This window comes from Mastigoproctus giganteus, chromosome 2 (genome assembly GCF_048544385.1).
Source record: "Mastigoproctus giganteus isolate SK-2022 chromosome 2, ASM4854438v1, whole genome shotgun sequence".
In the NCBI taxonomy this organism is placed as follows: Eukaryota; Metazoa; Arthropoda; class Arachnida; order Uropygi; family Thelyphonidae; genus Mastigoproctus; species Mastigoproctus giganteus.
In genome coordinates this window covers 18156825-18171012 of record NC_143576.1, presented here as the reverse complement: position 1 = coordinate 18171012, position 14188 = coordinate 18156825, and the positions used below count along the sequence as shown (strand labels likewise).

Below are 14188 nucleotides of genomic sequence, written 5' to 3'. Positions count from 1 at the left end.
TTCTGTAGACGTTGTACTCCCCAAATTCCAGTTCTGCATTCCTTATATCTGTGTGACACCACGTCTCTGATATCCCAACAATATCTGCCTTTGATGTTTTGAGTAATACCTCAAATTCATCAAATTTATTTACTAAACTCCTAGCATTAGTGTACACGCAAGTATACATGCACCTGTTTCTATTCTTAGCTACCCTAACACAACCCATGTGTTTACTTGTACCGCAATGACTTCCAGCAGTCTCTGAAATATCCTGCATCTTGTTTTTCAGGCTTCTGCTCATTCCAATAGAAGCAGTGCAAGAATCTCTTTCACCTCTGCCAGTGGCTACTGTTAATCCATTAGTCTTTGTCTCCCCCCAAGCTAGCAGTTTTCCGACCCACCTAACACTGCCTCGATAGCATCAGCAAATATTCTTGCACCCTTTCTATTTAAGTGTATCCCATCCCTGTAGAAGCAATCTCTCCTGTTAACAAGTACAGTCCAGGCTGAAAAAAATTCTACCCCTTCAGCCTTGCACAATCTTTCCAGGGCCGAATTGATCGACAAGGCTCTCATCATATACTCCCTCCTATCGTGTCTGGGCAGAATTGCAGACACTTTCAAATTCAACCCTACTTCACGGCTTTTTTTCAACAGTGACCTGTACTTGTTAAGTAATTCCGCTGGTCTCCTACTCTTAATATCATTAGTGCCAACGTGTACAACTATATCACCTTTTGTGCCCTTAAAAGATGATATCTGCTCTACAACGTCATCAACCTTTGCCCCTGGCAGACATACCCTGGTCCTGTTCCACCTATCCTTTTTACAAAGCATGTTCCCCGTTTCCCTGACAATTGAGTCACCAACAACTACTAGTTCCTGTTGGACCAGCGCATTCTGCCTTGGGGGCTGCCTCTGTGTTGCAAGATGACCAAGTCCAAGCTCTGGTGTTGATGTGGGCAGCTGAGAGCTTGATGGGCCCCTCAATTTATTTCCTTCGAGGGCATCCACCCTGTCCTTCAAGGTCTCATATAGGCCCATAACAACGCCGAGTTGTCGCCTAATTTCCTTGCACTCCTTGCATCGTGCACACACAAAGACATCCCCCATGGCAGTATCATGTCCCGTACCCGATTGCTCCGCAAACATCAAGCAAACAGTGCATCTTAAAAGGCCGTGATTCAGGGGGCAACCGCCCCCCTCAGTTCTCCCCTGAGTCACAGCACTCCCATTAGCTTGAGCCTTTTGCTTTGCTGCTCTGGTCAGAGTCATGATTTCGATTTAAATGTAAAAGACTTCTGTCTTCAAACACCATACCTCTGGCAGCAAGGAAACCATTACGTGGATTGGCATAAAATTAGATTTGCTCAAGAAAAACAACACGAAGCTTCTGTCCTGTGCTATCTAAATTTGAAGATTAAGGCAAATGGAAAACCTTAGCCGTTCAAATGCATCGGAACTTTCATTCCATGCAATAAATGAACGATATTCATTTGGCTTTAATGAAACAAAAATTATAAATATTCAACACAACTACCACAAACTACTTATTGAAGAAACCTTAGAGATGAAACTACATGAAACTTCAATCAATATCCGTAGACCATTCCTATTGTCCGACGACTGGTCACTTATACGCATGCGTGAAGAACAAACACTACAACATAAGGCAAAAGTTTCGGATTAATCGAGAGTTGCTCTATTCCTGTGAACATGACGCCCTGAAAAGTTCTAGTCTGACCTAAGGAATATAGAGAATAATTCCACCATATCCATTAAACATTTTAGACCCCTAAATTTAGCTGTAATGTCAAGCTACAGGACCGAAGAAAATAATCGGTACATATTTATTAAGTGGTTTAGACCTTCAAAATTTAATTTTATGTCAATCCACATAATGGTTTCCTTGCTGCTAGAGGTATGGTGTTTGAAGACAGAAGTCTTGAGCTCTCAATGTTGAGACCGAGGGCCTGAACACTATGGTTCTGACAGTGGGGAAGATGTCCCCCATGTTTTGCAAAATTGATATTGCCTTCCCCAAGAATTATTAGCGAGTTGGAGTAGGAGAGTTGGTTGGAAAAGAAGCTTCTTATATCTAAAATAAAGGTAATCCCTGTTGATTCATAATATAATAGAATATAGTAATTATCGAGCACTTAATAGCCTCTATTATCAAAACATGGTAGGAATATACCCAGATCCTTGACATAACATAACATGGCCTCGACAATGCCTCCCCGCATACACACTACTCGGACTCCCTCCAATCACTATCTGGCAGAGTAGAGGCAGCAAGATTATACACTAGCTCATTCGGAAGCCTCCTAGACAGTTACCAATAGGTTCAGTTTGGTGTACTAACTAGCAGTCGGCCTGTGAATACTGTTTTAGAGTTGTACCCTCGAAATGTAAGGAAGTTTGGATCTTGCCATGGTGTTCGTCATAACCTCAAAAGACATCAATCATACTGCAAGATGGAAGAGATGGGGGAGGGTTGACTGGAACTTAGCTCTGGAGACTAAACATGGGTTGCACCACTTCAAGCCTCCAATAAGCAAAGTGGTGGTATTGTGCCGGTTGATGAGAGTCATCCATCACCTAGTATTGCCTGGTAACACAGAGGGACAGCATTCCTCCATGTGGTGTGGTGGGTGCCACACCTCGACCCCTGCTTACATTGGTGCACACCTGAGTAGTCACCCACAGTGCGCTTGCGCATGGGGATTATACTCAGGATTACTAGCAGTCCCACCATCATGAAGATACAAGCAGAGAATTTGGATAGCACAGACCATCTGGACTTCATCGAAATTGGGTCCACTTGACTCGAGTGTCACCCGAATATCAGTTCCGTCAGCATTTTAGACTCCCAGATTGCAAGCACAGCTTGTCTGACATGTCTGAGAGAATGTCTGGGACAGCCTCAAGGACCTAAGGACAGAGAAACTCTATGGTACCAACTCTAATTGAGTAAAAAAAAAAACACGAATTCTCTGTTGTAAATCCAGAAACTTGCACCTATAAAAAACATAAATACTGGAAATATTCAGACAAAACAAGAACAATTAGTAGGTATGCAATTATGTTTGAATTTGTGCAATACATACCATTTAAATATAACATAACATCGGTGTAAAAACACCATAGATAAGTCTTAAAGAAAAAAACTATGATAGTAATGCAAAGGGCATCATTTCAACTGTTATAACTCTTAAAGATGGTTATAACTCTTAAAAATATTATGACTAGTTGCATTAGCCTTACTTAAATATCATTTAAAAGAAATTTATTGATATAATTTTTAAGATAAATTACTTAAACTTTAGGTTATTCAAAATTATAAGTGACTTCTATAAAATAAGTAATATGATTCAAAGGGATAGCTAATTTAATTACCTGTAACAATAAATGGCACAGTCATGTTATCCTCTCCAATTTCATTATAAGCAACACACATATAATAGCCCGATTTAGTGGCATTCACTTGGAGAATATGTTGAGCAAAATCAACTCTCTCGGTAATTTTATGAGACCTAATATCTGCATTTGGATAAGTTCTATTAAATTTAATTTCAGTCCATTCAAAGCTACTCAGGGGTCTGAACTTCCACTGTTCTTGAGAGGGTGGATATCCACTAATATTACATGTAATGGTGTACAAATGACTAAGCATATAATAGTCCTCTTTCCCGAAAACTGACACTATCGGTTTACCTGAAAAATAATACATGTTGCATTTTCAATTAACTTCATTTAAAAATGGAAAAACATTAATTTTTCCAAAAAAAATGTTTCACTAATTTTCTCTTTTTTGAATAAATTTAAGGGCATATGAGAGTCCCCATTACATCAAAATAAAATGAAGAAAATAAACATAACAAGAACGAAAATAACTATTTTTCTTGTTTCAGTAGGATTTCTGACAATTTATAATGCAAAAAATTGAATATATTGCCCTTAGAAATATTAGGTAGTATTTTATACTTAGAAATATCATCCTTTTGCTATTCTAGCCCTCTCCTAACTGAATAAAACTGAAAAGACGAAATCTTCTTGCATGGACATAATTTTTTCACTAGCATTTGCTCCATAATTAGAACATTTTCCTTTACAAGGTGTTTCCTCACCATTGCACCACTTTCAAATTAATAACAAACCTCAAAAATATATATCTGTTATTTGTTTAAAAGGTAGATATCACTGTCTCAATAACAATACTTAAGAAACTTTCTAGAAAGGAGAAGAAGTTTCTAAAAGAAGAAGAAGAAGAAGAAGAATAACATATGGTAGATCTGATGAAAATAAATAACAAAATATCATTGTACAGCCTTTATTTAAAAACTATAAAAAGACAATACATTTATCCATCTATCAATGGATAAATGCATTGTCTTTTTATAAATTTATCAGGTGGCACTGGTGTCGCACGCCAATGCCATTTGATTGTTACTGTAAATACCACTTAAATACAGCTTCTTCCAGCAACACTTCTTTTGGCTTTTCTAATGTCTGTCTGTTTGATACCCTGTTTTTTTCACTTCCCACATCGAACTTGAAAGCAAATATCTTTATAGATTCTTTTTGTTTTTTAATATCTGACACAATCTGTTGGCCAATTCCAAATTCTAAAGCAACTTTTTTTCCAGGAACACCATTTTCAAGTTGTTCTATCACTTTGAGCTTGTTAATGATAGTTAAAGTAATGTTTTCTTTTTATTCCACTTTTCAATTCTTTAGAACCCATTAATTATATAAAATATGTTAACTTATGTACATGTATATGTATAAAGAGGTACACAAATGATGCAACATAAGCAATAATATCCATCCAACTCAGAGTCAACAATGATACTGAACAACATACAAGACAACGTATGTATGCTCCATCTCTCTCAGCGCTGTCATAGTAATTCATCTGCCTTTCTAAATCCCGTGTGTCTTTCAAAGTACTCAACTATGAACAAAATTTTTCATATTTTTATCCAGATTATCTATCACCTGGATTAACTGTAACCAGATTAACGAGGGTTTACTGTATTTGGATTTTAGGAAAGATTTCGATACTGCTACACAAGGAAGACTACTGTTCAAATTGGAGCAATATGGCATTAAGGGCAAGTTGCTACAATGGATAAAAGGATGGTTGAATGGGAGAAGACAGAGATTGGTAATCAGTGGACACTGCTCTTTGTACTAATGTTATTAGTGGACTCCCCAGGGTTCGGTGTTGTGCCCATTGTTGTTTTCTGTATTTATCAATGATATTGATGAAGGCATATCAGGATTAATGTCTAAGTTTACAGACATTATGAAGGTTGGCAGGGTTGTTAATGACAGTAATGATAGCACGCTACTGCAACAGGATCTGGAAAAGTTGAGCAGATGGGCTGAGAAATGGCAACTGAAGTTTAATATTGACAAATTTAAAGTACTGCATATGGGTAGCAGTAACCACAGCGTAACATACCAACTGGGTGGTACTAGAGTCAGGGTAGTGGAGAATGAAAGGGACCTGAGGGTAATTGTGCAGTCAGATATCAAGTTTTCTGAGCAATGAAAAAAGGCTGCAAGAGTAGCTCATGGGGTATTGTCAATGATACACAGGAATTTTTCTAGCAGGGATAAGGTGATTGTCCTCTTGCATAAGGCAATGGTCTGGATGTAGAGCTGCTGGAACAAGTACAGAGAAGGGTAAAGTGAGTGGAAGGGTAAAGTTGGTGAGTGGAACAAAGAGTTGCTGTTACCAAGAAAGGCTTAAGTTCTGAAAAGTGCAGCATCTGGAGACTAGGCACTTGCGAGGTGGTCTAATTGAGGTGTATAAGGCCTTGAATGTTTGAGCAAGTTCAATGCTGATGGGATTCTTCCTTTTGCTCAGATTACTCATCTGAGGGACATAAATTCAAATTGAGGAAAGACAATTGCAGAATAGATTGTGTGGAAATTTGCCTTTAGCCAGCGGGTGGTTGGAACAAACTTTGATCTGTTGTAGTGGAGGTCGACAACATAAATAAATTCAAGGCAGAACTAAACAAACATTTGGAGTGAATACAGGTGAAATAGGAAGGTTTTTTTTTTTTATTTTTTTGGATGATGCTATATTAGCTTGCTTTCTTGCATCATATTCCTCTACTAATGCTAATGTTAATGCAAACAGAAGTTAATTTGGCTACTGATTATAACCATGTTGGCCTAGATCAAAGTTCATCAGTTCATCCCAGGTGTTCAGTGGGGTTTTAAGGTGGTGTCCTCTAGGCAGGACAATAAACCTTTTGCAAACTTGTATCTTAAAACCAAGTCACTACAGACTGTGCATATGACACATGTATTGTTATGCTGAAAGAGAAAATTCCCCCCCCCAGACACTACTGCTGCAATGTACGAAGAGTGGAAATTTCCAAAATATGAATGAACTGCATTGCATTCATTGTTTATGGAATGATAGCCAATGGTCCAAGTTAAACCAAGCAACAACACTGAAAAGTGAAAACACTTTGCCAAACTTCGTAACAGGGGCAACACACTCTAGTAAATAATGTTCTCCAGGAATTAGCCAGACCCAAAAAATAGGCATCAGGTTGGAAAACCATATACTGGGATGTCACTCCATAATGCAGATTTCCATCATTCCAAGGACCAATTACAATGAGTTGTGCACTGCATGATGTGATATTCAGTTTTTGTGCTGCAAGTCCTTTGTAAAATCCAATGCTGTGCAGCTCCTTATGTGTTATCACTGTACTAATCAATCCCTATGGCCTTCCTGAACTCCTGGCTAAGAGTACTTGATGAGGACTAACAGAATATATATTACTGCCATTAGCACCCCCCATCTCATTTTCTGGGGTCCACCCAAATGTTTCCCAATTCCAGCGGCATCATGATATTTTTTCTATTTGATTACATCAGCCACTATGATCTAAGGTGTTGTTGTTCTGCTGCAATGGCATAAACAGATTGACTAACATGGCCTTCTGTGATAACACCCTCCCTTGTAAGTCAATGAGTTCAACACCTCAACCCACCTAATATATTTCATTGATCTGCATTCTTCTAGCATCAATGCATGCAGCTGATTTTATACCTATCTCTGATATGTGGATGGCAGAATGGTTCACTTTTCCAAATCCAAGGACTATCCTGATACTTAAATACTATTAAATTACATTCAATCATGCTTAAATACTTACGAACCATCCTTATTAAATTAACAAAATACTTAAAAAAAATAATAATAAAAAAATATATGTGTGTGTGTGTGTGTGTGTACAAAGCGAAAACACTTCACTCCTTTCGCTGGTGGATGAACCCACCACTTGGTAGGTATATAGGTACACTGCATTCACGTAGATGGTAATTCAATGTCAGTATGGATAAACATCGTGAGTTAACTGACTTTGAAAGAGGGATGATAGTGGGTGCCCAGCGAATGGGTCACTCTATCACAGAGGTGGTACAGAAATTGCACTGTCCCAGTTTGAAGTATCAAGAGTGTATCAAGCATACGTCATTTCTGGAATAACATCTCATCATGGACAGTGCTGTGGGTGGAGAAAGGTGGTGGATGGCTGTCGACGTCTGTCTCGCATTGTTTCAGCCAACTGAAGAGCGACAGTGACAAATCACAGCTGACTTCAAAGAGGGAGGTGCCAGAAATGTCTACACAAAGGCCATCAGGCGATCAATAGCCACAACAGGTTATGGGAGCTGCCGCCCCACCAGAGTCCCATTGCTAACACAACAACACAGGACTCTATGTCTCAACTCGCCGAATTGGCACTGGATCTTGGATGATTGGAGACAGGTCTCCTGGTCCGATGATTCCTGTTTCCAGTTATTTCGAGCAGATGGGAGGGTGCATATCTGGTGGAAACCGCACAAAGCTATGCACCCATCATGTCAACAAGGAACTGTTCAGGCAGGTGGATGGTCGGTAATGGTCTGGGGCGTGTTCAACTGGCACACATTGGGACCTCTGGTATGTCTAGATGCATCTCTGAACAGTTCAGGTTACGTGTCCATTGCTGCAGACCATTTGCATCCCTTCATGGTCATCGTGCACCCACAGGACAATGGATTCAGCCAGCAGGACAATGTGCCTCCCCATAGAGCTGTGGTGACTAGAACATGGTTCGAAGAGCATTCCGCAGAATTTACCACCATGGAATGGCCTCCTCATTCACCGAACATGAACCCTGCGGAGCACCTTTGGGATGCTGTGGAAAGGTAAGTTCGAGATTTGGATTCTCCACCCAGGAATGTGGCAGAATTATGGACAGCGGTGCAGCAAACATGGATGGAAATACCTGTGGAATGCTTTTGTGAACTAGTGGACTCAATGCCTTGCCATGTGACTACCCTTATCAGGGTGAAAGGTGAACCTATCCATTACTAGGCAGGTATCTCATGATTTCTGTCTACTCAGTACATATATACTGTCAAAAAAATTTATAAAAGGGCTGAATATAAAATTCCATGGAATTCATTGCTCTTATATATAGACAAACATTTATATTAAACTAATAGGTACTTTATGCATTCATGAATAGGTCTAAAAATAAATTCAAACAAGATCAAGAAGGTTTTTAAAATTAACCTTTCTTGGTCTTGGACTTAAACATAAGAGCAACAACTGCACATTTTTTTTAATCACTACACAACAACAAATGAAATTTTAATATGAAACATATGCTTTTGTATTCTATTCTTTTCCTATACCTTACAAAAAACTTATTAAAGAGAAGAAATAAAAATAATAGCACTATTTCATTTAAATTTAATTAGCCAAAAATTAATGACTTTATTGACATTTTGAATGAATTAGTTAATATGCTGTCTGGATGGCAAAGTAAACTTTACTAGCTAGAAGAAACCAAAGTTATTTTAAATAAGTCTCATGTACATGTTTATGCTCAATTTTTTCACAGGTTTAGAATGAGCAATGCAGATTTACTGCTTAGATTATTTAGAGTTTCTTAATGTACTGTTGTATAATCAACTTAATAATGTAAATAGCAATAGGAGCTTAATAGATGGTACTCACCTCAATTGATCTGCTTAATTACATGGAGTTGAACTTCCACTTCACCTCCATGTAATTAAGCAGATCAATTGAGGTGAGTACCGTCTATTAAGCTCCTATTGCTATTTACATTATTAAGTCGATTTAAACTGCATAATATTTAAAACATCAAAATGTTTAACAAGTACTACGTTAACAAGTAAAGGCTATAGTATTATTACCTCTAACTATCAGGGGCACAGAAATATTATTGATGGTTTCTGATGTTACAGCAGACAGGGAATAAAATCCAGTATCAGCTCTCTCTAAATTATTGATATTCAGTATTATTTGAGATGATGTTATTTTTATTTCAAACCGTGAGTTACTAACAAGTGGGGTGTGATCTTTCATCCACGAAAACTCAATCGCACTCCTCGAAGGAAAAACTATATAACTAACCACAATCTTCACATTCTCTCCAGCTTCTGACTCAAATGGTATTGCAGGATCAAAATCAGTTGTGAGATTCACATAAGTACGCTGTTTTTCTCCTAAAAATAAGTTTTATGATTTATATTAGTTTTGAAATTCAAAAAGAAAGAACAGAATAGCATAATCTGAGTTAAAATCTCAAAAAAAAAATAAATAATAAAAATCCTAAAAGTAAACATTCTTTATAATCACTTGATGTACATATTCTTTATATAACTGGTAGAAAAATATCAATTTAACATTAAATGGTAAAATTTTCAAAAACATTGACAATGTTATGTTCAAAATAGTGTATAATCCATTGGCTGGCTAAACTGGTCATTCCTAATTGTTACAAATTTTATTATATTCAACTGCCATCATCGTCATTCTGCTCATAATTTTTCAAGCATGGGGGGGGGGGGGGGAATAGTTTATTTTTTAGGAAGCTACAATACTTTTTAAAGTCATCCATCCTGAACTAATCCTTTCCAGTATTTCTCCCTATTTATCATTATCACAGCTCACTATCTGATGAGGGCAACTGTACTGATGAACTTCCATATCCTCATTTTCTACCCTTTTTTGGAATTATAAGGGACAAAGTCATCTGCATATCTTAACTGCATAGCTCAGCAGTTTAGAATCTATAGTAATATCTTACTTCACCAATTCAGTTTCTGAAAAACAACAAACTTTTTTTCAGCCACTTTTCCAAAGTAGCTGAAAAACGTTTGAGTGACTAAGTGCCTCCTGATAGAACACTTCCCTCTTTTTAGAATCTGTTACTAGCTCTGTCCAGCAAAAAAAAATTGCTCCATTAAAAATTCATCTGGTTTTTATATTATTTTTAACCATAAAGTGCAAACTGTACCAAGAGAGAGACGAAACCGTGCCGCACTAAGAAACAGAGGGAGAGAGAACAAAAGTCAGAAATAGAAGGGGAATCACCAAGAAAGAGAAGAATGATGATATGCAGCTCAGGACCCTGGGTGCATCAAGCCCATACTCACCAGATGTGAGCCCTATTCGCTATTTCACATGGGAATTAATCACAATGCTTGGCAAGCTGATTTTCTGTCACAGTTTCTCTTATTAAAAATTTGAAAAATCTCTACTGAACGGGTCAGAGTTATCCTCAAAGTTCAAACACAACAATCTTCCAATTTACAAACATTATACACTCCTGAGAAATACTTAGTAAACTACTAAAACCAGGTGTGCAATTTTACAGTTGACACATTATTTACTTAACGTTACATTTATATTTTATTTTCCACACACAGTCGAGTGTATTGCAGCAGAAATAAAGTGTTATTCTCTGACAGACAGATGGATAAGACAATACAAAGTTGACAAGTGTGCTGTATCACATGAAAAATATCAAAAAATGCATTTTCTGTGCTAGACAGAATTGGTGGAACAACAACACAACCTTGTGCAAAATTATTACATGTAAAATACAAATAAAGGTGCTAAATGATTATGTATATACAATAAATAAATTAGTTTGCGGCTCATAACAACATGGCAGAAGGTTATTTTATGCATTTTCTAAGTTTTTAGGCTAAATAATACAGCTACTAGACCATTCAGAGGTGACCCAGATATCTGGATTTTCTGGTTTTCTGGACCAAGGCTTAATATATACTTAAAATACAAAATAAACAATGAAAAGTAAAGAAAGAAATTATATTTAACAGATACAAATTAATACACTTCTAAAGCAGGGTCTGTTTAATCAATATTAATCCACTAACCTTCATCTGAAGACAATTCAATATATGGGGTGACAAGTACAGGAAGAGAAGAAGCACAGGTGTTGAAGGTTGAGGCTCAGGCTCAGGCTGAACTTCACTCGAAAGTTTCTGGTTGATCTTTGGAAATATGTCCTGCAGATTCTGTTGTTTCTTATTCTTTGGTTTTTCTTTAATGAAAACCTCTTGTATTTTATACATCCACATTATATGCTACTCATTGATTTGGGGAATGGAGCTCTTTTGCTCCATTCCCCAAATCAGTTCCTCAGTCAGGCTGATGCACCTACTTATAGACATGTTCTCTTCTTCTTTCAGTGCACTGTCATCACCATCATCATCACTCTCATCAGATTTGTTCCTATCAGCATTCATTACCATATCTACAATTTCATTATCAGTGAGTTGGAGCACAACTGGAGCGTCACCATCAATGTTTATACACTCTTGTATAGCCCCTTCATCAAGTGATTTGATTACTTCACATGACAAACCTTTTGCATATGCCAATAAATTTTTCATTATTTCTTCCTCACCAGACATACGAAAACCACAAAAATCAGGTTCATCATCACTGTCAAGAAATATGTTAGATGGCCATAGTTTATGCCAGCCATTTATCAAAGTATCCTTGGATATATTGTCCCAGGACTTTGCTGCACTCCAAAGTGCATCTTTAACATTAAATGCTTTCTGAAATTCTTTTATCCCTGTATCTTCGTTGCAAATGTCCAGCATTTTCCGCAGAAATACATCCCTGTACCTGCACAAAGAATGCATTGCGTTGGTCTAAAGGCTGAATTAGCAAAGTATAATTGCGATGCAAGTAAACAGCACATACATTGTACTTGACTAGAACTTCAGCAGGAGGGTGTGTGCAGAACAATTATCAAGCACTAAAATAATTTTTCAGTCATCAGGTAGTCCCACAGCTTTACAATGAGACATGGCATCAGGCACAAAGTTCTTTAGAAACCAATCGGTGAAATTCTGTGTTGTAATCCAAGCTCACTTATTTGCCTTATAAATCACAGGAAACACCCTGACTCCCTTAAATGCCCTAGGATTCTGACTTTTCCCAACAGTGAGTAATTTGCACTTGTGGGTGCCAGCTGCATTGGAACATGCAAGAATTGTAAGTTGTTCCCTGGAATCCGTATATCCTGCTGGTGCTGACTCATCTAGTGTTACATATGATTTCCTTGGTATGTAACACCAGAATAAAGAAGTTTCATCTGCATTGTACACCTGTTCAGCTGACAGTCCCTCATCAGAAACCAACTTGACAAATTCATCTAAATATGCCTCCGCAGCATCGTGGGCTACAGAAGTCTTTTCTCCACAAACCTTCAGCTTGCGAATGCCGTGCCTTTGTTTAAATCTGTTGAACCACCCAGATGAATATTCACATGGAATTGTCAAATTTAATTCCTCATGAAAACGTTTAGCTTTGGCCATTATAATGGAACAATCAAGTGGAAACTTTACACTCCGGTGCTGCCTAATCAGCTTTTGGCCATTATAATGGAACAATCAAGTGGAAACTTTACACTCTGGTGCTGCCTAATCCATTCAAGCAATGCTCTATCCATGTCTACATTCTTCAATTGGTGTAAAGTTTTTCGCTTGTCAATTTTTTTGTTTTCACATCAATCCTAATGTGAAAACAAAAAAATAAAGAAATACTGTAGTAGCAACACAAATTTTACAAAATATAATTTTACTGTACTATATAATATTGTATATCTATATATAATATGGGTTAAATGTTGAAAGTACAGTATTTCATTTGCATTTATTTTACATTCGTTGTGGAATTGCTCAAGTTGAGCAAAAGTTCAAAAAGTCAAGTTTTGAGTTCACAAACTGAATTTGTGGTATCAAAAATCTTGTTTTTAAGACTGAACGTTCATAAACTGGAAGATTACTATAACTTGTATACAATTTAGCATGGTTGCCAATGGATTAACTGGCTTGTAAAATTACAATAGAGCCTCCAAAATTCATTCTCTGGATCCAGTACATGTCAGATTTTTGAAGGTTATGCACATAGCCCAAGTATTCAGGCAATGCATAATTTCAGCTAGCTTATTTCCCCTCTGCCTTCTGCTGACAATGCTCAGAAACATATTCAAAAAGGTGGCAAATTTAAGGGTCTACTACAGAATAGTTACTTGTATATTGGAATCCAACTCTTCTCTTTGGTGACTTCACGGAGTATCCAGTCTTCTCCAGTTGTGCTGTAATAATTTTTTTGTGAAAGTATGTACATCTGGGAAAGTAGTAGTTTTTGATTTCCTCTCTCTCTCTCTCTCTCTCTCTCTCTCTCTCTCTTTTTCTTTCTCATGCAGTTAAACAATAACATTTTCCATTCTGACAGAAATTAAGCTAATGCCATTTGTTGATCTCTTTAAATGTAATTTTCCTTCTAGAGAAAAGAAATATTACAAACAATCTGACTTGATTATCAAATCAACATTCACATGATTTAACTGTGTTCTTTATCCCACAGAGATTTTTCACTCTCACTGTAGACCAAGAGCCAAATACTTGCAACTAAGGTTCCAGCTTATGTTCAAACTTAGATACAAATACCATTATCCACAGTTCTGCCTAGTTTGCTAATATCATTTTAAACTGTACAACTTCACTCCAACAGGTGAATCTGCTAAACATTTAAAAATTTGAGCCACCACCAAGGCAGCTGCTTTGTAGCTTACTACCTTCTCATCATCTGACATGTGATGAAAAGCTAGTAAGCAAACATGTTAGCATATACAGCCACTCCCCGGCTTACGTAACACTCAACTTATGGAAATTCAACTTTACGTAAGTTTCTGCCGGCTGGTGCAAACTTAAAAAAATTATGAAAACGTATTTTGCATCCCGTAGGAATAGATGGAGGTATCATGATATTATCGTAATATGAACCCAATAACACATTGTTTTTTTTTTTGGGTAATTCACTCCAAGA

The 14188-nt window shown here is 37.2% G+C and overlaps 1 protein-coding gene across 1 annotated transcript in view; it reads right to left on the bottom strand.

Moving 5' to 3' along the window:
* LOC150089192 (vascular endothelial growth factor receptor 1-like) overlaps positions 1–14188 on the bottom strand; it is a 418391-nt gene that overhangs the window by 262387 nt on the left and 141816 nt on the right. The window contains exons 7-8 of the mRNA XM_090389759.1: positions 9226–9537; positions 3382–3699 (exon numbers count right to left, since the gene is read on the bottom strand). Coding sequence (XP_090245885.1) covers positions 3382–3699; positions 9226–9537 — 630 coding nt within the window. The remainder of the gene's footprint in view (positions 1–3381; positions 3700–9225; positions 9538–14188) is intronic.